General features: G+C 44.0%; 1 protein-coding gene across 1 annotated transcript in view; it reads right to left on the bottom strand.

The window, feature by feature from the left end:
* Positions 1-969: 969 nt before the first annotated feature.
* CSNK1G1 (casein kinase 1 gamma 1) overlaps positions 970-24741 on the bottom strand; it is a 154283-nt gene continuing 130511 nt past the window's right edge. The window contains exons 12-13 of the mRNA XM_037054106.1: positions 14510-14616; positions 970-6844 (exon numbers count right to left, since the gene is read on the bottom strand). Of these exons, the coding sequence (XP_036910001.1) occupies positions 6790-6844; positions 14510-14616 (162 nt within the window). The 3' untranslated portion in view covers positions 970-6789. The remainder of the gene's footprint in view (positions 6845-14509; positions 14617-24741) is intronic.

Raw genomic sequence — 24741 nt, forward strand, 5'->3', positions numbered from 1 at the left:
TCCTCCCCTTCATTCTTTGGGTCTGCCAAGCCTTCTCTGATCACAAGTCTTCCACTACTGAAGCCACTGAGAAAAATGTTTACCAAACTGTTTTCAAAGTAGTCATCTCAACATGAGGAACAAATTCTAAAATGGCATAAAAACAGCATTCCCCACCCATGCTACCACTTCTGAAAGAATTAAAAAACAAGCTTGATGGATAACATGTTCTCAATATGAAGCTTTTCTCTCATAAGGATCTTAAACGTTTTTTCTGCTCTCGCCTACCAGTGGGGATGGAGAGGGAAGTCATTAAGTAGCAACTGAATGTGATAGAAAAAAACACAACCAGCCGATCATGTCCAGATTGGCAGCTGTTTTTGTGGCCAATATATGCCCTTTTGAGTTTATATAGCACATCATGGCTATACCTTCTGTCTCTATAGATGTTCCTCATTAGTAGAACAGAATTACAAAGCTACAATTTCAAAGTTGTTAGGCAGAGCAGATCCTATCTTCCTACTGTTATACCGTCCAAGAACCACAGGGATACTGGAACCAGTGTCAATGATGAATGTCCAAATTCTGCCAGGAGTATGTATATATTTCATAGAAACATTTATCTATTAGAGAGGGGAAAGGAGGGAGAAGAGAGAGAGAGAGAGAGAGAGACATCCATGTGCGAGAGAAGCATTGATCTGTTGCCTCTTGCATGCCCCCAACTGGGGGACCTGGCTGGCAATTCAGGGAACTGAACCAGCCACTTTCTCCGTCTGCAGGCTGGCACTCAATCTACTGAGCCATACCAGCCAGGGCAGGAATATTTATTTTTAACATGACCCACAGGAGAAGGCAATGTTCAGCCCAAAGTATCGGATACTATTTTCACTCACTGGAGGCCTGAATCCTATCAAAGTTAGTCCCAGCCAGGTTCTTAGTTACAAATGACCCAGGGGAGATAAAAACCAGACAAAATCCAAACAAGCAAAATTAGCCAAGAAAGGTAAGACATTTTATTTTACATACAAAAAGGGTGCAAACTGAGTCCTTTCCTCCCCAAACTGGGGAAGAGGTATACTTAAAGATCACATTTGTGTTTTCCATGGTGCCCTAGGAAATGGGCTACTCTGAGATAGCAACGTCAAGATCCATTTTCCATTTTCTCCAAAGAAGGCTACTTCCTCCACAGAGGAGTTTTTCCTAATGATGTAACAAATCTCTCTCCTGGAGGAATCATTTCAAATACACTTGAAATTGACATTCATGTTTAAAAATACTACAAGTTTCATTTTCACAGCTGAGCTTTGTGACCAGTGCCAGAGTTTATGAAACAACATTACACATCTAAAAGGTAAAAAAAAAAAAGTATTTAACAATGATCAGACACATCCACACATCAATTAAAACTGATTTCCACAGCTGATTTATACATTATCTAGTCTTAAAAAAACTGCAACCAACATCCCAACATCTTTTTAAAAGTACAATGGGCAAAGATGAAAGAAACAAACAAAATAATAATATAATAAATTAGAGCATGTAATATATCCAATAGGAATTGATGAATCAACATTATTTTCCATTGGGGGCTTATATATTTTTGGTTTCATCTTTTTTCCTGCTGTTTACTATTCTGCTTGATAAATGGGGCTCATTCCCAGAGCCAGCTTGCCATGACATTAATTTGAGAAGCTCACTTGTTATTTGTTTACATCCTAGAAATTCAGGAACACATGGTCCCAGCAGCCTGGGCTGAGTTTTTATGAAAGTGAAGTGCGCACAAATGAGCAACACACACAAGTACACAAACGCAATCACACACAACCATCTGTAAATATTTCCCCCCAAAGAAATGGCTCATCTTTCCTGAGACATTCCTAACAGATTGATAAGCCTCAAAAAAAGAAAAAAGAAAAAAGAAAAAAAGCTTTCAATGCAAGGGCTGGCCTGGGATTTGGTCTGGAGCTCATGAAGAGGAACACTGAAAATGCCTCGCCTGCCCTGAAAGAGGGGTTTCTGGGTGTGGGGGCAGTCAGGACAGCTGTCCCGGGGGTTAATGGGACCACTGCACCCTCCACTATTACCATGGAGAACCAACCCTCTGCACTGAGACTTTGAAGGTGGTGATGGCACCAGAAAGATGACTGTGAGGAGTAAAGAAACTAGTGAAATAAACTGTCCACTGAACTGAGGTTTCTTAGTAACATCAAGTTTGGTAATCAAACTAGAAATATACGGAGTACACATTCACTTTTCTTTGTAAGCTGACCTACAAATACTGGAGTGGACTTCCTGGTTGCTTTTTGAAGAAACATGTTAACTACTACAGTCCAGATCCAGGGAACCTACTCACTACTTTGAATACAATGAGGACACCTATCCTTCTGCACTTAGTCACCTGCAAAAGCAGTTCAGGAAAATGTGTTAAGACTGCTTGATTGATTGATCAGACTTCCAAGATTTCTTATTTGTGGCTAAAAAACTGCTCAAAACTCTGCAAGCCCTCAGAAGGGCCAAGGTTTCCTCTTTATTCAGATACAAAATCAACACCACTACCCGCCCCCCACCCTCCCACCAAAAACAGAACCTTAGGAACCCCATTTTGATTCCTACCAACCCATTACGGGGAAGACTGAGAGTCACTGTCCATCAACCTCTAGAAGAACTTGCCCCGAGCCCTGAAATCAGCAAAAGCAAGAACCCCAGAGACAAGTGCCTGTTACTTACATGGCCAAAGCAGATGGTGTGCCTAGTTATTCTGGCTCCCTAAGCATTTCTGGAATTCATCTGCCCACCCCAGGGCAATGTGGGGATGGTGGCAGTGAACTGGCAAAGGCAATGTTGGCTATATGTATGATGCTGCAAGCTCCCAGTCTGAGAAACTCTGGCCCTAACGTGGTGGCTTCGACACTGGAGATAACGTCAGGGCAACTCACTGGGAACGGGAAATGGGTTTAGATATGAGTACGGAAGAGGTAACTGGGACACAGGAGGCATGTGGACTGGGGAGAGATGCGTCAGAAGAATGACCAAGTTCTTTTGAGAAGATGCTGTCCAGGCTGCTATGGAATTACTTATTTTTAAAAAATGCAGGCCATGCTTGCTCACTGGAAAGGGGTACATACAGAGTTATCTCTTTTGCATAAAAAGTTAAGGCTAAGATCTTTAGTAACCACTCTGATATTACAAACCATCACTGCATATTTTTAACATTCAAAGTGATTACTAACAGAATCAACACTGAATATGTACCACTACTGTACATTTCCAGTGAACTAAATTGGAAGTTACTTTAAAGGCAATGGACACCTCTTTTGGCTAATGGCAGGGGCTGTTTCTACATACTTGTATTTCATTGAAAACTAACAGGCATTCAACACTTCAAAAACTAACAGGCATTCAACACTTCCACAGTAAACCCCAGGACCCTGCTGTCTCCTGCTGCCCCTGCATCCCAAAGTGGAGCTAACTAGAGGCCAGCCCAGTCACCCAACCTGTAGCTGTCTAGACCCAAACAGCGGGAGAGCGGTAAGTGCAGTAAGTAAGGCAGTGAGGAAAGCACTCTGGCTGCTGGCCTGCGCTGCCTGCCCTCACACAGCAGTCTGGGGTGGGGTCAGTGGGCACTGCCAAGGTGCGCACTGCAAGTGACCAACCCTTACATACTGACTTCACAGCTGCGCGTCATGCTCTGGTCACAACGGAAGGACCCTTTGTGCCTGGGTGGAGTCCTAGCCTGCCTGCCTCAATCTGCAATGCCTGAAGGACTGTAAGACTTGGGAGAACTCTCAATGGAGTAATATTACAGGTTTTTTAAAAAAAAATGAACAGATGCTGTTAGTGCTTAACTCAGAAATAACTGCATCAGTCCCAAAGAACAAGCTCTCCAGGCATCATGGTCATGAAAGTGGAGAAAGCTCACACCCTACCAGGCAAGTGGATCTGGGTGGGTGGAGGGAGTGCCCAACCCCACGGACCTAGCTAAGGCAGACAGCAAAGCAACTGCAGCTACAGAGCAGAGGAGGGAGCCCTGAGGTGCTGGTGGGAACGGAAATCTTGGCCAAATTACTCCTTACGTAGTCATTTATTTTAATTTTAAAGAAAATCACAGTAGGATTTCTCAGGGGTCTGGAAACAACTTGGAGTGCCAGCGGCCCCGGAAGGATCACCATTGTCCTGCATGTCAGATGGGCCTGGGGCTCTTCACTTCTGTCATGAAAACCGTATCTCTAGTAAGAGATTTGTGGGGGCACAGAAAACAATACATTAAGAAGCCCCCCCCCCCACAACTGCTCAGGTTCAACCCCTCAAGAGCTAGTCTTTAAAAAATTTAAGACCAAAGAAGTCACAACCCAGCTGCAAGGGGGGCTTGCCCTGCAGCAGAGCTGGTCACTGCCTTGGCTTTCCTGTGGGGGCGGGGGGCGGGGAGGCACTTAGTGGGGGTGCGGAGTGCCAGCAGGTCCAGGCTCTGCCACCACTTCTCCTTGCCCTCTCTTGGGAGGCGAGGCTTTTTCTATACAGGTATGAAAACGTTTCTATACAGGAAGTTAAAGTCACCCAAATACCAATTAAGAAACTAAGTTTCCGTGATCACACCTTAATTAGTAGATAATGTCAAGGAAACAAATCCCAATATTCAAAATCCTGGGGAAGGGGGTGTGACACCCTCTGCTCAGTTTTGTGTACAGGAAAATTTTTTAGAGAAATGGAAGATTACAATCTTTACATAAGCAAAGTGGGTTTGAAGCCAGGGGAATAATATTTCCTGGCAAAGGCCTGACGGGACAGGAGAAGCCCATGAACTGTTTTATGCTGTTGCTCCTTCTGCTCCACACACCAGCAAGCAGCAAGCAGCAAGCACCCCACACCTTGCAGTCCAAATGACAGCCCGACCCCTCAAGTCAGGGGCAGTGACTTCTGTGTTCTCAAACCCCCCAGACTAAGTCACCAGTCACTGTCCTGCATGCTTAGCTGTTTCCATTCCCAGATACAAGACCTTGTTCCCTGATGCAAACAATCCTTTCTCCTCTATCACATCTGGAATGTGAGGTCACTGAATAAGCCACTGAACTCAAATGAAAACTGAGCACGTGAAGACTGACTCCATACACTCATAATTTTAAAGCAGTGAATGAGGAACCAAGACCCTTCACGGGGCTATGCCATGTGACCACACCGTGAGGGGAGGCAGCGTTTACTAGGGAGAACATGCTCTAGCTGTGTGGCCATCTTTGTTAAGAATGTATGTCCAACGGAGAAGATAATTTCAGAGCTTTCAGTTCTGAAAGTTCAGACTCCCTTCCCTTGGAATTTTCCAGCACCAACTAATCTTCCCTCCTGCGCCCTACAGCCCCATGAACTGAGTCCTCAGCCGGCTACTGTGGACCTGCTCGGAGACAGTCTGCAGGTGCTTGGTTACAGCCAAATGCTGTAACTCAGCTCCACTCCAATTTTATTTCCTGGCCCTATGATGCCAAATCCTGAGTTTCCTTTGGCAGGTGGAAGGCAGGTTCACTTTCCTCCTCTTTTTGTCCACTAGTGGCAATATGGTGGTGGCTGCTTCATAACTAATTTTGCCCCCTACGTTGCTAAGGAGGTCGCATGGCTCTCTAGTTGGAAGTCCCTGGCAGTGGAGGAAACAGATGTTCAGATTTTCTAGTTATCTCCTGCTCTGGGATGAGCCAGGTCCTCGGCCCAGTCTGGCTCGGATGGCCCCTCCCCCATGCTGGAGAGCGGGCTGTTCAGACTGCAGGCTGGTGAGGTCGAGGGGCTCTGGTAGGGACAGTGCTCAGTAGTTGAGAAGATGAATGAAAATTCAAGTATGTTTCCCTGCCAATCTGAGTGTGTCCTCAGAATGACATCGAGTTTGGCTTCTTCTCTTCTGGGTGCTGCCGACCCAATTCGTTCCACAGAGAATGTCCTCTGCACTCATGTTCTCTCTGAATGGCTTGGCTGGCCCCATCCCCTCAAAACAGAAACAAAAATAAAACTCCCAATATAACCAGACACAATATGCATCTGCCATGTTTTCTGTTAAAAAACAAAAACCAAAAAAAAAGTGCAATAAAGTCAGGGTTTTTTTCCTTTGCTCAGAACAATTTGCATTGTTCTACCACTGACCGGAGAATAGAGTTCATTTGTCAAGAAAGCTAGGAACGCCAACACATGGGGACAGTAGACTGCAGATTTCTCACAGCTTGTGTCCTACAGTGTCACTTCACAGGAGGGAGGGATGGGGTACCCCGCACCCCTTGGCTGGCTGGGATGGAGGCTGCGCAGGCACAGAGGAAGAGGGAGACACACTGTCAAATACACCTGGTGGATGGAGAAGGTTCTTTTCCAGCTCAGGCCTGCCAGCTTCCTCCTACCTTCGTGGCTGCACCCCAGCCTCTTGAGCTCCTTCGGCAGACAAAGCCTTCACACTCACTAGCTTTAGTGCTGGAGAGGACTGAGGGTGGGGCAAGAACCAGGAGTAAACTAAAGGGAGGAGAGAACAGTAGTCCTTGAGTTTTTGTGAATGACACCTTCACTGTAAACAATAGGAAGGAGAGTCAACCAGGTGGCCCCAAGGGCAAGCAGTGGAGGCGCAGCAGCTCTGGGACCTGCTCAGAGCTGTAAGCAGGTGGGGACAGCCACTGACCCACTGGGCCCTGGTGCCCCACACTGGCTCCTTCGGGGGGCATCTGCTTTCTTGGTTTTGGTTTGGATCTCCACCCTCCCCGACAGGGGAGTCCTTTCCAATGAAAATGGCAGGAGCTGCAGGTGCAATCGAGTCAGAGTCCCCAGGGCCTGAGGACTCCTGGGAGGCACTGGTCACTTGTGGCGCTGAGCAGTCTTCTTCCTTTTCCTCTTAAAGAAACAGCAGCACCTGAAGCACAAGGAACATTGCAAGTCAGTGTAAGAGGCCTGCAGCTTTCGACAGACTTCTGCCTGCTTCTGCTTATTGCAGGGGGTGGAGTTTTCTCCCTGACACCCACCCGAGCGCCACCCACCATCTACAGCGCACATCTAGAGGCGGTAAGCAGTGTCTGCCAGGGAAAGCCGAGGGAAATAGCTGCTGCATTTCACTCTGCAGCTACCAAACCTAATTATCAAAATGCTGAGGCCTAGGCAGGGCAAAAACAAGCATTTTTGGAAGGAGAATGAAGAAGGCTTATTTCCTAGTCTAACACCCTGCCCAGATGCCTCATCCTTCTGTAGAACCAAGGCTGACAGTCCTCAGGGCTGCATATGAATAGGCTGCATTGTCTGCCCCTTGATATAGAGGGCAAAATTATTTAATGAAACTGCAGTGGTCAGCAGGTATACAGGCCAAACTAAGGCAAACAAATCCCATGGAGAGTATAATGTTTGGAACTCTAGGAGGATCTCACGATGCTACCAATGAAGGCATAAGGATCCTCTCTATCCCCATCCCTGTTCCCACAGAGCTACTTGGAACAGGCAGAAGCAGTCCTGATAAGACCCGTGAGACCAGATATCCTGACTGAAATCAGCATAGCCCATTCTTCATTCAGAGAAGATCAATGCCATGGCCCAGGAGCAGATTGCAAGGAGGCCCCAGGTGGCAGGTCCTCCTCAACTTAGCTTCCGACACTGCTGCTGCTGTGTCACTCTGGGCTATGGGGTTGGCCCTGTTCAGGGTGGTGGTTGGGGCCTGCTCCTTCCATGAGCCCTCCCAGTGCTGCTGGCTAGGCAACAGCCATAGCTCTGGCACATCCCTAAGCCTGAGTGTCCCATCCCTACTCCTGTCCCTGCAATAAGGAGCACCCCTTGCTCAGGCAGTGACCAGTCCACAAGGAGGTGATGAGGGCAGTAGCAGGGCTGGCGCAAAAGATATGTCCTTTCCAGGACGCTGACACATGGGAAATGAGAATGTGAGGGGCAGAAGGTGATGGATGAGTCAAAGATGCGTGATGAGAAAGGGGAGTAAAGTTGGAAGTACAATTCAGGTTTGCTGGGCCCTTGAAAGAAAAGCTTTTCTGAGAAAATTATCTTTGAGTCGCTTTTCCAATCCTTCCAGGGTCAATGCTAGAAATATTCATTCATGTGGAAATAAAGAACTGTTGCTTACTTCCTATACCCCTAAGTTCTCCACTGTAGCTAAGATTCCCTCCTTTTTCAGCCAGACCCCTTGGTATTTCCTACACCCACTGAGGTAGTTATTAAAAATTTGGAGAATGTTTCTTAGAATGCAAAAATAAACATCTGCACAGACATAATGGGCTTTAACAATATCTGAATGAATCAAACATGGACTTTGGAAACAGGAGCTTCTTAAGGGGGTTTAAGCTTTTCTAAGAGTATTAATGACATTTGTGAAATACTACTGATGGGTATGAACACAGGTACTAAACAAAGCGTCATGTGTATTGGAGACTGAATGCATTCTTTTAAATAAAACGATCTTTATCTGGACACATATGCTTTAGAAGGCAGAGATTTTCCAAGTCAGGTGTCCAGAGATCAGTACTGAATAGGGCAGAGGTCAGGCCCCATGGGAGCACTGGGACTTCCGTCAGTTGCCTGTCCCCACAACCATGACTTTCAGAGGGCCACCAACACTGAAGCCAGTTTCTATTCTTACTCTTTTTAGAGGGTGCTAAGATGATGGTTTTTTAAAACCAACTTTTTATGACTCAATGAAGTTTCTTTTTTAAAAAATTTTTAAAGATTTTATTTATTTATCTTTAGAGGGGAAGGGAAGGAGAGAGGGAGAGAAATATCAATGTGTGGTTGCCTCTCGTGCGTCCCCTGCCGGGAACTGGCCTGCAACCCAGGCATGTGCTCTGACTGGGAATCGAACTGGATTTTGTCTTTAAGTAAGAGGAATCACAACAAAGTTTGCAATGCTATTGGTATTTCTTTTTTGCCGCCTCTGAGGCGAGCTATAAGAATGAATGAATGCTTATAAGTACATCGCAGCCTGATGTGCAGTGTCCAGCTCACCTGATTGGAGGAGACTGTGAGCTATGGCTTAGGGCCCTATGTTAATTTTTGCTGGTTACTATATAGTTAAAGCTTTAACAGTAGCAGAAGCTTTTAATAGTTCTTTCCACAAGAAACAGGACCCATGAAACTTGGTCAAAAACCAGACTAAACCCAGACTGGCTCCGTGCAGATGTCTTACTATCAGAAGAGAATGAAGGCACACAATGAACTCTTCTCGGGTTGTAGGTTTCCTTCCAGCTGATTCTTTGATTGGATGACCAGAAGTTCCTAACACGCTGCAGTGACACTTGATCTACTCTTCCTGCTCACAGGCCACCAAGTGCTCTTCCCCCGAGCCTCTGAGCCACTTACTTGCCTCTTCTATCAGGCTGCTGAGTGGGACCACAGGGGCCACAGCCATAGCTCTGGCACACCCCCTTAACTCCTGCCTTTGGAATAGGGTGCACCCCTGTTCCGGCAGTGACTAGTCTAGAAGGGGGAGATGAGGGCTGTGGCTTGGCTGGTGCAAAAGATACGTCCTCTTACCGCATCCTGGCTTTCTCCCTTCCCCTGTTCCTTTGCTACGCTTTTCTTCTTTGCTCTTCTTGGACATTCTTCCCGTGCTCTAATATCTGGCTCACGTCCCACAGTACTCATGAAGTCTTCCTCCACTATCCTGTCCACAGCGACCTCCCCTGTGTAATGACGTAAATACCCTGGAGAACCACATGTCCTTTCAAGTCTCTGGGTCTTACCTCTCCAGTGAGATAGAACCAAAGCTCTTTGGGGAGGGGGCCTTGGGACTCTAGGAGGTCCTAGAGTTCCGAGCACTGAGTTGGATGAGCACACCATGGGCCCTGTATTTGTAGTGAGAATCACATGACTGACATCTTACAGGAAAAACCAGGCCACAACACTGTCAGATCACACAGACTCAATCATGTCTGCTAAATAGGCCCAACATATTTCTCAATACTGTGAGACTACAAAATCTATCTCCATGAAAACCACTTGCTACCTCCAATACATCCCTGTCCCTGGGAAACCCCACGGGCAACTTGGCTTAGGGCTGGGAAACCGGTGCCCAACCCAGTCACTGAAGATGAAGAGAAACAATGCAGTCCCAGAGTCTGACAGGCCATTACCACCACACAGAATGGGACCCCACGCATGCAGACAACGTGGGAGAGTCACACTTCCAGGCTGCAGCAGACTGACCTAGTGAAGGAGCACCTGGAAGGTCACGGGCAGTGTCCAGGAAGAGAGCTGGGGAGGGGCCCTGTCTCGTAGCAAGAATGTGCCTCACCAAACCAGGCTTCTTTGGGGTTCCCCCGTGTACACCTCACACTGTTCCTAAAGAACGCATTCTAGGAGCTCAGGAGAGTGAGGCTCCGGTGTCTCACCGGCCAATCAGCCACTGGCCTACTATAGTTTCTTATAGGAAAGGGGGGGCAATAAATAAAATGTAAACAAACAAAAACCCCAAGACAACAAAATATCCATCTCTCCCCCAAAGGAATGCTCTTTTTTTTTGAGAGACTCACATTCTGAACATGGAAGACCCAGCTGAGTCAAAAAGTCACAGATTTTTTCAAAGCAGCTGATTTCTAGGTAGAGCCCAAGCTGCAGAATGTGATTATCTGGCAACAACTGTCCGTGGGGCTGTGAGGAATAATCTAAACAACTGAGGTAGTAGAAACTTCGTCCTCCTAACCCTGTCCCTCTCTGTCTGATATCTGGTTGCATTAATTTGAGAAAACAATTCACTCATCTAGAAATAGAGACAGTTTTGAATGCTGTGGGATAGATACTGTTTTGACAGGAGGAGGCAGCAATGAGGTGACTATGAAAGGAAGACGGAAGAGATTAAGTCCTGGTACAGGCCTGCCCCATCCCACCTCATGGACCTAGTTCCCTAGTCTGGGCAGTTATGGCAAAGGTGGCACAGGGAAGCCATTCAGTGTTCCTGAGGCACTTTGTTTGGCTTTGCCAATCCCAGCCTAGTCTGGTCCGCTCCCCTAGCATGTGGACTGGAGAGAGGGACTCACCACAGGTTGAGCATTTTCAGGCAGCTACAGAGTGTGTAAAGAGAAAAACACAGAAAGGAAGAGAGAGAGAAAGAGATATTAGTCCACAGACGTGAGATGGAAGCGACTCCCTGTGAGCCATGCAAACATGCAGTATGTTGTGTCTGTGTTTAGTTCTTCCTTGGTCACGGTAAGGTGAGTAGGCCCAGGCCACTTGGTCCCCACACAGCAGTAGAGGGGGCAGGTCCCTGATAAAAGCACCATGATGGGAGCTGGATCTTGGCGAGGGGTAAGGCCCAGCAGGAAGAGAGCTCATGGGTACCCCCTTCCTGGGCACGTTCCAGAAAGGTGACAGAAAAGGAGCACGTGATCCTGCCTGTGAGAATTCAATCAAGCACCAAAGCCAAGCCACTTGGTACCTACATGAAGTCTTAGTGTGGAATCTGCAAAGCTAACCTCGCAACTATTCAGAGGGAAAGAGCAGTCCCAAGGCTTTCTGCAAGTCTAATGGGCCTGACCAAGGCAGTGAGGAAAGGAGGCTCGGGAGACGCTTTATCTGTGAGGACAGGACTCAGAGTGAGGAGGGCCACTGCTCTCGGTTCAGGCGTAACTGCCAGAGAAGAGCCTAATCCCATGCTTGTTAATTTTCAGGGGAAATGACACTTGTATTTGCTAAAGTCGGTGGATAACCCAAAATTCCTAGTCAACCAAAAAGCAGCCTTGCCTCACTACCCTTCGAATCAAGTTTAAACAAGGACATGTGTCCTGCAGCCAGAGAAAAAGGAAATTAGATGTTCATTTTGTAAATGGAACCAAAACTAAGACCCTGAATTTCTCTCCTCCTTTACACAAAACAAGCTGGGTAAGGAAACCCAAATTAAGAGCTTGGAAGTGAAGGTTTCAGAGTCTGCCCAGTACCCTAGTTGAATGTTAATACAGTAAACAGCCCCCCCTTCACAGCAGGACAAATGGCCTCACAGCTGCACGTAATGAGGCGGGCTGGGGCGCCTTGCGCTCCTCTGCTCTNAAGGACATGTGTCCTGCAGCCAGAGAAAAAGGAAATTAGATGTTCATTTTGTAAATGGAACCAAAACTAAGACCCTGAATTTCTCTCCTCCTTTACACAAAACAAGCTGGGTAAGGAAACCCAAATTAAGAGCTTGGAAGTGAAGGTTTCAGAGTCTGCCCAGTACCCTAGTTGAATGTTAATACAGTAAACAGCCCCCCCCTCACAGCAGGACAAATGGCCTCACAGCTGCACGTAATGAGGCGGGCTGGGGCGCCTTGTGCTCCTCTGCTCTAGCCACGACTTCTTCCCACGCAGGTGAGTAAGCAGGGGAACCCAAGGCTCTGCCCTACTCTCCCCCAACACACACGGAAGGCCAACAAGAAAAACACAGCTGTGCCCTGAAAGCTCTTTGGGCAAGATGGACCAGGAGCTCATGACATTACCAGGGGAGTCAGTACACAAAATGACCTAAGCTGTAAGCTTTTGGATGACACTTGGCCAAATACAATTGCTCTCCTCTGGTTTCTACATCTTGAAGGCCCAGATCTAAGACTGGTGGCGAAGAGACACAGCAGTCCCTTTTTTGCTAAATGGGGAGACGTTAATCTCACTTCACATCCTAGAGTTTAGGTAGTACCAAAACAGATACACCAGCTTGGAATCCCTTTGTGTGAATGACTCCCTATCTCACACACAGGACACAAACACCACACTCACATACACAGTTAATGTACACATTTACTGAAATGAAATGAGATGAAGGGGTTCAGAAGATAAACCTGTATAGGGCATATTATAAGATCAAAGCCCACTCAATCTTGGCATTTGAAGTACATTAGTAAAACCAGAGCTAAATTTCTAGCCTTCGAAGTGACACGATGGTGAACTGAAAGTGAGGCTGGGTGGGAACGGGTACAGCCGTCTTTCGAGCCCAGACAGTGTTTGGATCAGACCACGCCGAGGGCAGTGGTTCCCAGCCCTGGCTATACATTCCAGTCACCTCAACTTCACACACTCCCGAGGCTCAGGTCATATTCAGACAGATCAGATCAGAATCTCTGGGGCAGGATCCAGGCATTCCTATTTTCTAACAAGCTCCAGGTGACCCCAAATTGCAGCCAAGGTTGAGAACCCACAGGGAAGGAGCACCGCATTGTTTTCTTGGGAGAATGGAGTTTTGTCATGGAAACTGAAAAACTGTGAAAACCATTAAAATCTCCAAAGTACCTGAGAACAGGAAGCATGTTTCCTTACTGAAAATAGTCTCTTCCTGGTATAAACACTCGCCCTGCCATCCTTACATAGACAGAGGCCTTATAGAAACTGGGGGAGGAGCATTTGAAACTGCCTATATTCCGCAGGGACTTGACAGGATAGAGTCCAAGTCATCCTCACTTGCTTTTATCTACTGGGTAAGAATCCTCAAGTCCTGGCTTTCTAAGAAAAGGACCTTTTGGAAGTGAAGTGAGCCCGGCACACGGATGGGCAGCAGGGACTGCCATTCACAGTGCGTCCGGAAGGAAGAAAGCAGGTCTTGACTGGCCTCTCACTGCCTGACATCCAGAGGTGTAAGCAGGTTCTGGCTTGTATTTAGGTTATGTGGAGGCTCAAGAGACCACTTAGGATATAATTTCACCCCATAAATATGTTGTCTGCCTCTGAGAACAGGACACTGGGATAGCCTGAATGGTTCAAGGGATTTACAAGATAAATATCCGGATCAGGCCTTGCAGCAGTTACTGATTGGTAAAGGACTTCTCTCTTCCTACCTCACTTCTTCTTGCAGGTTAAACCTGGATCTGAATTTGGGTTGGGGCAAAAAGGAAACAGTGATAGAAACGTTGCTTTTGTAATAGAATCAGCAGTTACCTCACCTTCCACCCCATATTCTTAGAGTTTAAACACAGAGCATGCAGAGCGCGCCAAGGGGCTGGTGGTACAGACGGGGCAAGACATTCACATGCAAGAGCAGCAGAAAAGGTGGTGGTGGGGGGGTAACCTCCCTGACCTCTTAGGATTAGTGTGATTTCCTTTCCTTTCCAAGACCCTTTCATTCATAGGTACAAGGCTATTTTTCTTGCCTGACATATTTGAGTCTCTCTGAATCCAGAATCACTGACGTGAGAACACAATGGCCCTGAAACCCTTGCTCCAGGACTATATAGGCAGAGTGGCTAGCCAAGAACCAGAAGTGCCACGCTGTGCAGCACAGCCTGGCTTACTGCGGAGACACGCAGACTGTTATGTCCCGCAGGGAGCAAGCAGCTCCAGGGCATCAAGAGGCTCACAACTACTATTTATTGTAGGTCTTCTACCATGACTCTTAGTTCACTATGTCATCTTCCCCATGTGAACCAGAAAAATGTGACTGTCTCCCAGAAATCAGAACTAAAGAAGGGCAGCAGCAGCCTTAGGGTCCCATGCAAAAAATAAAATGTTCAGAACAAGAAAGCTGTGGACACAAGCATGAGGAATTCACTCTGAGATGAGCAGCACACAGAGAGGAAGAGACAGATAAGAGATTTTTCAGTCTCTGACTCAGAGGCCCCTTGAAAGATGAACGTACTTAGCTTCTTCCACTACCTCCACCTCGGCATGAGCTGTGATTGGTGCATTGGAGTGAGCTCCCGTGGGGTCATCGACATTCAGCTCTCCATTGGTTGAGCTAACCACCTGAAACAGAAAGACAGAGTGTGACAGACACCACGACAACAGGAGCCTCCTGCTGTCGCCAGAGAGGGCCACTAAGAGAGAGCTGGTCTCTAGCTTAGGTACTGGTCAGGCAGTATCTGGAATGTGTGTTTTCTTGGGTTGAGTGGCCAATTGTCCTAATTCAGGAAAGGTGCCCGGACCCTATCATGTGAGAACACAAAATTCTATCATGGAGTCATGTAATGATAATCACTGAAGGCCTACTAGACTAGAATTAGGGACTCTACTACAGCGCACATGTGTGTATTGGGAATGTGTAAATTCAATCCTCGCAAAAACCCTACACCATAGGCCATACTACTCTAATTGTGCTCCTCTTTTCTCACTCTGCTGTAATTGTGTATCGACTCAGTGACGATGCTAAAAAATTCTACAAAGGAAATCAATAGTGGGCATCAGAAACTATAAGCAATCAAACTTTCCTTTAGGAGTTTCTTCATGGCTTTGACCATCGGTTTGAAATTATTCAAATAACAAGACTGCCATGTCCTCTCTGGTGAGAGGGCAGACGGTAAGGAAACACTTTCCTTTGGGAGACCAGTTGTATTTCAACAACCTTTATTTCAGGTTCAGTGTCATTCCATGTCTCACTGATGGTCCCCGAATTGTAACTGAAGGTTCTCACTCCTGTCATCTGGTTAATGTGGACCCGAACAGGCTTCTCTTGCTTGTGCAGCTGCTTCTGCCACCTGGCTTCATTTCCAGCACATGATCCTGTTTATGTGGGTGCTGGGGGGTGGGAAAAGGGACCCCGCTGCACAAACCACTCTGCTGTTAAGGATCTTGGCTGAAACATGGGAGAGAACCACAAAATAGAATAAATGGTTCGGATAGCATATGCATTGGGTAAGTAACTTATTTAGCTGAAACTGTTTCTTACAGGATGGTGTGGGAACTATACAAGCAAATGTATAAGGCAGTGTCTGGTACAGTACTTGGCGCACAGTAAGGGAGGCAGCACAGCGCACTACGTAAGAAACGGGCTCTGGACTCAGTCAGCCCTGAGTTGGAACCCTAGCTCCACTACTTACTTGCTGTGGGTCTCTGGGCCAGATCCTCAATCTTTCTGTGCCTGAGCCTCCTAATCTGTAAAATGTGGACACAATGCTGCTTACCTAATTGGGTTACTATGCAGACAATCTACAGAAAGTGCTTAGGCCTGGGCCATGGTATGTAGCAATGGCTCAATAAATATTCATATTACTATTATTATCCTTTTATAAGAATGTTTATTCTTATCTCCCTCTAGATCTGGGGTCTTTACCAGCACTTCATTTGTAAAAATTTCCTGCAGTCATAGAGAGGAAGGTGGGAGGAAATGCTCAGTATAAATAGTCTTTAGGGTATTTATTCAAAAAAGAAAGCACAGACAAGTACAATACTAATCAGCGTATGCCCACTATTACTACTAAATTAGAAATATTTACTGTCCTTATTAATAATACATGCTTTAAAAAATGAAAATGATGCTGTATGATTAAAGAAACCTACAACATTAAATTTGGACTTACCCAAGGAAATTTCTGCTAGCGATCCAATTTAGCATCTCTGATTAATGGAACCATCCGATCTTATTTATCTCCTGACATGATATAATAAATACTGTATAACATTATCTATGTAGTAATCTCACCAAAGGAAGTTTTTTATGAATCTAAGTGTGATGAAAACAAACTGACAAATCCAAACTGTGGGAAATTCTACGGGACAACACGGCTGGAATCTTCAAATAACAAATATGTCTTAAAAAATCTTTTCTTCTTCCTTTTAAGACAGGGGTGACTTTTATAAATTAAAACAGATTAAGAATTCAGAGACCAAGAGTTTGAAAGAAATCAAAGAGGAATTTCAACCAAATGCAATGCATGAAGCCTGATTAAATCTGGAGCACTGTAAAATTAATTTGGGGGACAGTTGAAGGAAATATGATATGCAGTGTACATTAGCTATTATGGAAGTATTATTAATTTTCTTGGCTATGAAATTATTGTTTTGGTTACATGAGAATGTTTCTGTTCTTAGGAGATGCAGGCTGAAGTATTTTGATATAAAATGTAATGATAACTGCAACTTACATTCAAATAGTTTGGCAAACACTCCCCTTACCCCCAAAGCCTCACAGAATTAAAGCAAATACGGTAAAATCTTAATAATTTGCTAATCTAGGTTAAGGATATACACAGCTGCATCTTGCCCACCCTTCCCCCAACTTTTCTGTAGATTTGAAAAGTTCAAGACAAAAAGTTGGGGAAAAACTGGCAGAAACTAAAAGTTGAGGAGAGAGTGGAGAACCGCAGCTCCTCATGCTAATGCTGTCTGTCCTATTAACGTCCTCAGCCTACAGTCGCTTCTCGAGGGAACATCCTGGCTGCACACTAGTGACAGTGCTGTAAGATCACTCTGTGAACACAAGGATTAACAGGAGAAATCACAGCAAGTTTCCTAACGAACAATTCAGCAACTAGACAAGATGTTAAATAAAGTGTCTTGGCCTCCACTGACGTGGACAAGGCAGGAGCCAGCACCACCACTGCGAACGGCCCGGTGACTCCAAGTCATGGGGCCTGCTCGCTGCGTTCCTCATGTCTCATACTAATTTCTCCTTGCTGTGGAGGCCCACGAGCAATGTGCTCGGGCAATTGAAGGAAGAGGTTATCCTCACTTTACAGACTAGACATCTGGTCTGTACCAATGAGAATCTGGTCTCAAATGAATCAGGCACAAACCCTAACACCAGTTGCCTAACCCTAAACTTAAATTCTGGGCCTTCAGAGCATCCACTTATTTCAGGATGGAGGTGCAGTTTGTCAAGCCACTGAGCTGCCGCCTACGTGTGCAGTGGAAGAAAACAGTAGTGCAGGTGACCAGAGAGCTGGATTGCAGGCTTAGCCGATCCTCTGTGAGCCCTGGCTTCCAATTCTGTTTGGCTATGTCAATAACCTCGGTCTTACCTACTTCATAATCACTAAGTACAATAATATCTAGGACTGCAACTGGAAAAATTGTAAAAACTTTACAAATAAATTACTAGTATTTTAAACAGTGCTAATAAATTATTAGTATTTAAAAATATTTTATACTTTTTCTATTGAACTTTTAAAATATGTCATTTTAAAAAATTTATTTTCAGAGAGAGGGTAAGGGAGGAAGGGAGGGAGAGAAACGTCAATGTGTGGTTGTCTCTAGTGCACCCCCTACTGGGGACTTGGCCTGCAACCCAGGCGTGTGCCTTTACTAGGAATCCAGTCCAAAGGGAATTGAACACTTTGGTTCATGGGTCAGCACTCAGTCCACTAAGCCACACCAACTAGGGCAGTGTAATGTCCTTTTAAAAAAGCTTTATATATATATATATCTGGAATACTGACATTTATTTTGTTGTAATCACTATTAAAACTAATCCCACATTCCTCTGCTTATATTACAAAAGAACAAAGTAATTAATATTTTATGGGATTATCCATGAAAGAAGAGACTAAGGTGAAATACTGTTTTGAACTTGAGTCTTTAAATTGGTAACATTCCTTTTGAGAGTCAAAAATTTGAGTTATTTGTCCTATTTTTCAAAATATTAATGTGAAGAAAAATCAGACCCATGTAACAAATGAAGAAGTATTTTAGCTGATAATCAACATTTCAATCATACTTCTCACAACTAACATATTTGGTAATTTCTAGTTTCCCTAACTATAATACTAAACTCAACAAGAACTATAATTAAAAATTATAAAGATTTGAGCACAAAAAATATTGGCTAAATATTGTTATTCTTAAGTCTTAGGCCCTTGATTGGTTCTAGATATGTCTAGGTATTTCCTATATAACTTACTATTTTTAAAGTATATTTTATTGATTATGCTATTACAGGTTTCCATTTTTTCCTCCCCTTTATACACCTCTGCCCGGCACCCCCACACCTTCCAGCATTTCCCTCCCTCCACACACCTTCATTCGTGTCCATGGTTGTGCATATACGTTCTTTGGCTTCTCCATTTCCTATACTATTCTTAACCTCCCCCTATTTTGTGCCTACCAGTTGTGCTTCTTATTCCCTGTACCTTTCCCACCCTTCCTCCCCCTCCCCAATGATAATCCTCTACGTGATCTCCATTTCTGTGATTCTTTTCCTGTTCTAGTTGTTTAGTTTTTGGTTTTCTTTTTTAGTTGTTTAAAGTTGTGTTTTTTTGTCATTTTACTGTTCATAGTTTTTGATAAGTCCCTTTAACATTTCATGTAATAAGGGCTGGGTGAAAAGAAAACTGTACTTGAACAAGAGTTAAAAAAAAAAAAAGGGCTGGGTGATGATGAACTCCTTTAATTTGACCTTATCTGGGAAGCACTCTTTCTGCCCTTCCATTGTTAATGATAGCTTTGCTGGATAGAGTAATCCTGGATGTAAGTTCTTGCCTTTCCTGACTCTAAATACCTCTTTCCAACCCCTTCTTGCTTATAAGGTATCTTTGGAGGAATCAGCTGATATTCTTATGGGAACTCCTTTGTAGGTAACTGTCTCCTCTTCTCTTGCTGCTTTGAAAATTCTCTCCTTATCTTTCATCTTGGGTAACTTAATTATATGAATCTTGGTGTGTTTCTTCTTGGGTACAACTTCTTTGGGACTCTCTGATTGTCCTGGACTTGCAAGTCTATTTCCTTTGTCAGATTGGGGAAGTTTTCCCTTCATTATTTGTTCACATAAGTTTTCAATTTCCTGCTTTTTCTCTTCTCCTTTTAGCACCCCTATGATTCAGATGTTGAAATATTTAAAGTTGTCCTGGAGGTTCCTCAGCCTCTCCTCACTTTTTGAATTCTTGTTTCTTCATTCTGTTCTGATGGAATGTTTATTTCTTCCTTTTGTTCCAAATTGTTGATTTGAGTCCTGGCTTCCTTCTCTTCACTGTTGGTTCCCTATGTATTTTTCTTTATTTCACTTAGTATACATTTTGCTTCTTCCTTTATTCTATGACATAATCAACCATTTCTGTGAGCATCCTGACTAGCAGTGTTTTGAACTCTGCATCTGATAGGTTGGCTATCTCCTCCTTGCTTACTTCTTTTTCTGGAGTTTTGATCTGTTCTTTGACTTGGGCTATATTTCTTTGTCTTGACACACTTGTTAACTTGTAAGGGGCAGAGACTTAGGTATTCATCAGGGTGGGGCAACCCACCTTGCTACATTGTGGTGCTGTATGTGGGGGAGGGGTCAGAGAGCAAACAATGCCACTTGCTAGCTTGCTTGGCTCTTGTCCCACTTTCTGTCACTTTCCTTGCTTCCCACAAGCGGACTGTGCCCCTTCAGGTGCTTATTCCCAGTTGGGTGGGCCCATGTACCTTCTAGGACCCTGTGGTTCTCTCCAACAGACTCTCCTGTGAGATTGTGAGTTTCTCCTACCACCACAACCCCCACAGGTTTTCAGGCTTTATTTCCTGCACTGGAACCCTGGGTTGTGCAGTTTGTCTCACTTCCCAATTGTTCCTCCTGGCACATCGGTACACGAATATGGGACTGTCTGGTCCACCAGCCACTGCCTCACCAGCCCTAGTCCACCTGCCTCTGCCTTGCTGCCTGTCCTTTAAATTTGACCTTATCTGGGAAGCACTCTTTCTGCCCTTCCATTGTTAATGATAGCTTTGCTGGATAGAGTAATCTCTCCACCCTGGCCGCCTGTCTCTGGCCCTCCCACCGGTCTGGATGAATATTTCTTCTTTAACTCCTTGGTTGTTAGACTTCCATACAGTTTGGTTTTCTGGCAGTTCTGGTTATTTTTTCAAATAGGCTGTTATCCTTCTTCTGGTTGTGCAAGGAAGTGAAGCGTACCCATCTATGTCTCCACCTTGGGTGGAACCAGATCACCTACAGGTATTTCCTGTTTTAATTTACACAACTTTAGAGTTATATTTCTTAACAACAAAAATATACTGTCTTCCTGAATTTGGGCCCCTACATATGGAACACCCATGGAAATACTGGAAGGATGGGATGTAGGGTCCTGCCTGTCAAATAAGTTGGAATGGAAGCATCCATGCACTTCATCAGAGCGAACTTCTCTCATTTCAGAGTTCTACACTCCTAACAGGTCATGGTATCCGCAGGTCATCAAGGTTAGGCCAAGCATGATTTGCCCATACTATCCTTGGGAAGTGAGACAACTCAGAAATAAGGGCATCTGTTATGTTAGAAGAGGTACTGCTGAATAAAAAAAAGCACAACCTTTATCAGTTTATAAAAGTTGGGGCTAAAATCAAGGAGGCAGACACAGTGAGGAACAGTGGAGTTTAAGATAATATTAGGGCAGTGGCACAACTCCTGTCCCCAGTCCAAACGGCAAAGAAGGTGGCAGAACTTAGTTCACAGGGAGTCAAGGTAGGTTGCCTTTTTTGAACGCGCTGACAAAAACTTTGATGGCAAGTCTAATCTAAAGACAACCCCTCAGAGTAGACAGGAAACACTGTCCAAATGCACACCCCTATGTTCTAAGAACACAAATCTACTAAACAAAACTGTCCAAATATGCCTGACTATGAAGTGTTTCCCTTTTAAAGTTATTTATCTTTGTTTTTTTCTAATTATAAAGTAAGCTTGTTTGTTGTGAAAAAATTAGAACATTAAAAAAGACAACATAAAAATTCCAAGTTTTCAGTGATATCACGTGGAAGTGACTACTGGGAAATTTGACATATGTTCCCCGAGAACAAGGGGATGCAAAGCACTCACATGTAAGGACAGAGCGTCAATCCGCCGGGCTCTGTGGGCTGGAGTCTGTGTCACAGCCACTTAACGCAGGCCCTGCGGCGGGAAAGCAGCCATGGACAGCACGTGAACAAACGGACGTGGCCATGTTCTAGGGGCACTTCCTGTACAACTGGCAGAGTGGGATTTGGTCCGCTAGTTGTGTTTGCCCATCCCTCCTCTACATTATTTCTTTTTTCTTCTGCATACACTAATAGATATGTTTGTGTATATTTTTATATTTTTCATACATATATGAAAATAAATAAAAATGGGGCCAAATTTTACATACTGTTTTACAACTTGCTTTTTCCACAACATATCTTGGACACTCCTATAATACCCAGAGATCTTTTCTCTCCACTGTATGTGAGCATCGTATTTTTTAGTTAATGCTGAACTGATGAACGTTAAGTTGCCTCTGATGTTCTGGTATTAGAAACAAGCCAGCAATAGACATTCTAGAACTGCACAGTCTAATAGTACAGTAGCTGCTAGCTGCATGTGGCTACTAAGTACTTAAAACATGGCTAGTCCAAATTGAGATGTTTGTTCTGTAAGTGTAAGATTCATGCTTGATTTCAAAGTCTTGGTTTAAAAAAAGGTAAAATATTTCTAATATTTTTGGAAGATTTTATTTATTTACTTTTAGAGAGAGGAGAGGGGAGGGAGAGAAACATCAGTTTGTGAGAGAGACAGTGATCTGTTGCCTCTCGCATGCCCCAACTGGGGGCCTGGCCCACAACCCAAGCATGTGCCCTGAGTGGGAATCAAACCTTTCGGTTCATAGACTGGTACTCAATCCGCTGAGCCACACCAGCCAGGGCTATTTCTAGCGGGTTGAATACTGACTGCATGTTGGAACTATTTTAGATATATTGGGATAAATATATTACTAAAATCAGTTTCACCTGTTTCTTTTTACTTTTTAAAATGTGGTTACTAGGAAATTTTAAATTACAATCGTGACTCATATTTCTCTTAACAGCCATGTTCTGGAACACATTTCTTTAGTATCCGTGCATTTCTGAAGGATATTTATCTGAAACTTGATTAACTAGATTGCAAAGTGTAGATGTTTAAGATTTCAATAGATATTGCCAAATTACCCTCCAAAATAGTTGTAATTCACATTTCAACAAGATAGGCTATTATTAAACTTACACATTTTTGCAAATGTGACCGACAAAAACTAATGTTTATATACATATATGTATTTTCAATTGTTACATTTTACTTTTTTCAGAGTTATATAAGCACACTGCATAAAGAATTAAGTATTTCTACAAGGATCATTATAAGAAACAGCAGTCTCTTTCCCCCATTCCACTATTTCCCCTTCCTTGATAGCTGACTCTTGTTTTTTTACCTACATATCTTGAAAAAAGATGCATTTTAATTCATCATTTTTGGAATCATAGCCAACTTTTCCATTCATCTATTCTCCCATTATAATTTATCCTGTACTTTTGACCAGATCAACTGGTAGTGTTTGCATCAAGTCTATTAAGAGCTATTTACACTGCATTATGGAGTATACTATGGTTATCTTTCCGTCCTTGTATAATTCGTCTTCCTTGGAGTTAACTATCTTTTATTAAAATTTATTTTAATTAGCCTTTTTAAACAGGATTTTATTTATTTATTTATTTATTTATTTATTTATTTATTTAATTTATGTATTTTCAGAAAGGGGGCCGGCGGGGGAGAAAAAGAGGGCAAGAAACATTAGTGTGAGAGAGAAACATTAGCTGGCTGCCTCTTGCATGCCCCCAACCAGGGAGGGACCTGGCCCACAACCCAGGCGTGTGCCCTGACTGGGAATAGAACCAGCAACCTTTTGGTTCAAAAGCCAATGCTCAATCCACTGGCCTTTGAACTTAGCTTTTTAGACATTAGTTACCCTCAAGTTATTCTGACATGTTGGCACCTAGTCAATCCATCATTTTGATAAAATTGCTCATAAAGCCTTGTGACCACCTCTGTCTGGGACAGACTATCCCATGCTGGGATCTCCTGACTTTGCCATTATACTTGGGAGTCCCTTTACTTCTCCTCTGGACTGGATCTCTTCTTTCCTAGACCCCATACATTTATTTTTCTTTCTTGATTTACTCACTCGTTTTCATAGTGCACATCCTCTTGTAGCTTCATTAAAAAGGATGCATGAGAAGTAAAATTTTTGAGATCACAAATTTCTAAAAACACCCTTATTCTATTACATTTCAACCAGATTAACAGTTTGGCTGAGTAAAGAATTCTAGGTTGAAAATAATTCTCCCCTCAGTTTTAAAGGCACTGCTCATTGGTTTCTAGCTCTCAGCACTGCCATTCAGAAATTTGAAGCTTTACTAAATCCTGATCCTTTCTTTGCATATGACTGATTTCTCTTTCTGAAAGCTTAAAGACTTTTATTTGTCCTTGGTGTTTTGACATTTCACAACGATGTGCCTTTGTATGGTTCTATCATCCATTATGGTGGGCATTTGGTGGACCCCTTTGATCTAGAAACAAGTCTTTATGAACTTTGGGAAATTATTTTGTTAACGATTTTTCTCCCCTCAACTTTCTCTGTTCTCTCCCTGGAACTCCCATTACTTAGAAATTGGACCTCCTGGGCTCTCCTTAAATGTTATATGGTTTCTACTAATTTCATCTTGCTGTCTCTTTACTTTCTGAGAGCCCTCCCCTCAACTTTATCTTTCAAACTATTGAATTTAACTTTTTCATTATGTTTTTTATTTTCCGAGTATTCTTTCTTTTTGTTTGTTTGTCGTAAGAGGGTTCCTTTTGAAAACAGCATCCTTTCCTTGCTTCACAGTCACCTTATCTTCTGTTTCTGGGGAGACTGACAGTAAGGTTTTTGTTGCTGCTGTTGCTGTTGTTTGCTTTGGTCTAATACATGCATTCCTTGGAAGTCTGGTACTCCTTGATTGTCTGCTCATATGCAAAAGTGGGAGAATGCAAAGTTAATAGGCACTCTGAGGACAGGGGCGGGACTTTAAAAGTACAGATCTCACTGCAGAATGACCTGGTCAGGCTATTTCATTAGGGGAAACCCTTTTGTCAGCAAGCTCAGACGGTGTCTTTGGGCTGGTCAGATTCCCCCAGCCAACTCCACCTCCTGTCTGGAAAGTGCAGACCTGGCTATCAGCACTCTGAAGAACTAAGCGGGGAAAGCTGGCATCAGAACACACTCACTCACCTAATCTCCATTTTTTTAAGATTTTATTTTTATTTATTTATTTATCTTTAGAGGGGAAGGAGAGAGGGAGAGAAACATTAATGTATGGTTGCCTTTCATGTGTCCCCTGCTGGAAGTTGGCCTGCAGGGAACTGGCCTGCAACCCAGGCATGTG

Source organism: Sturnira hondurensis, unplaced genomic scaffold, assembly GCF_014824575.4.
Source record: "Sturnira hondurensis isolate 20B ecotype Veracruz unplaced genomic scaffold, ASM1482457v3 Scaffold0008196, whole genome shotgun sequence".
NCBI lineage: Eukaryota > Metazoa > Chordata > Mammalia > Chiroptera > Phyllostomidae > Sturnira > Sturnira hondurensis.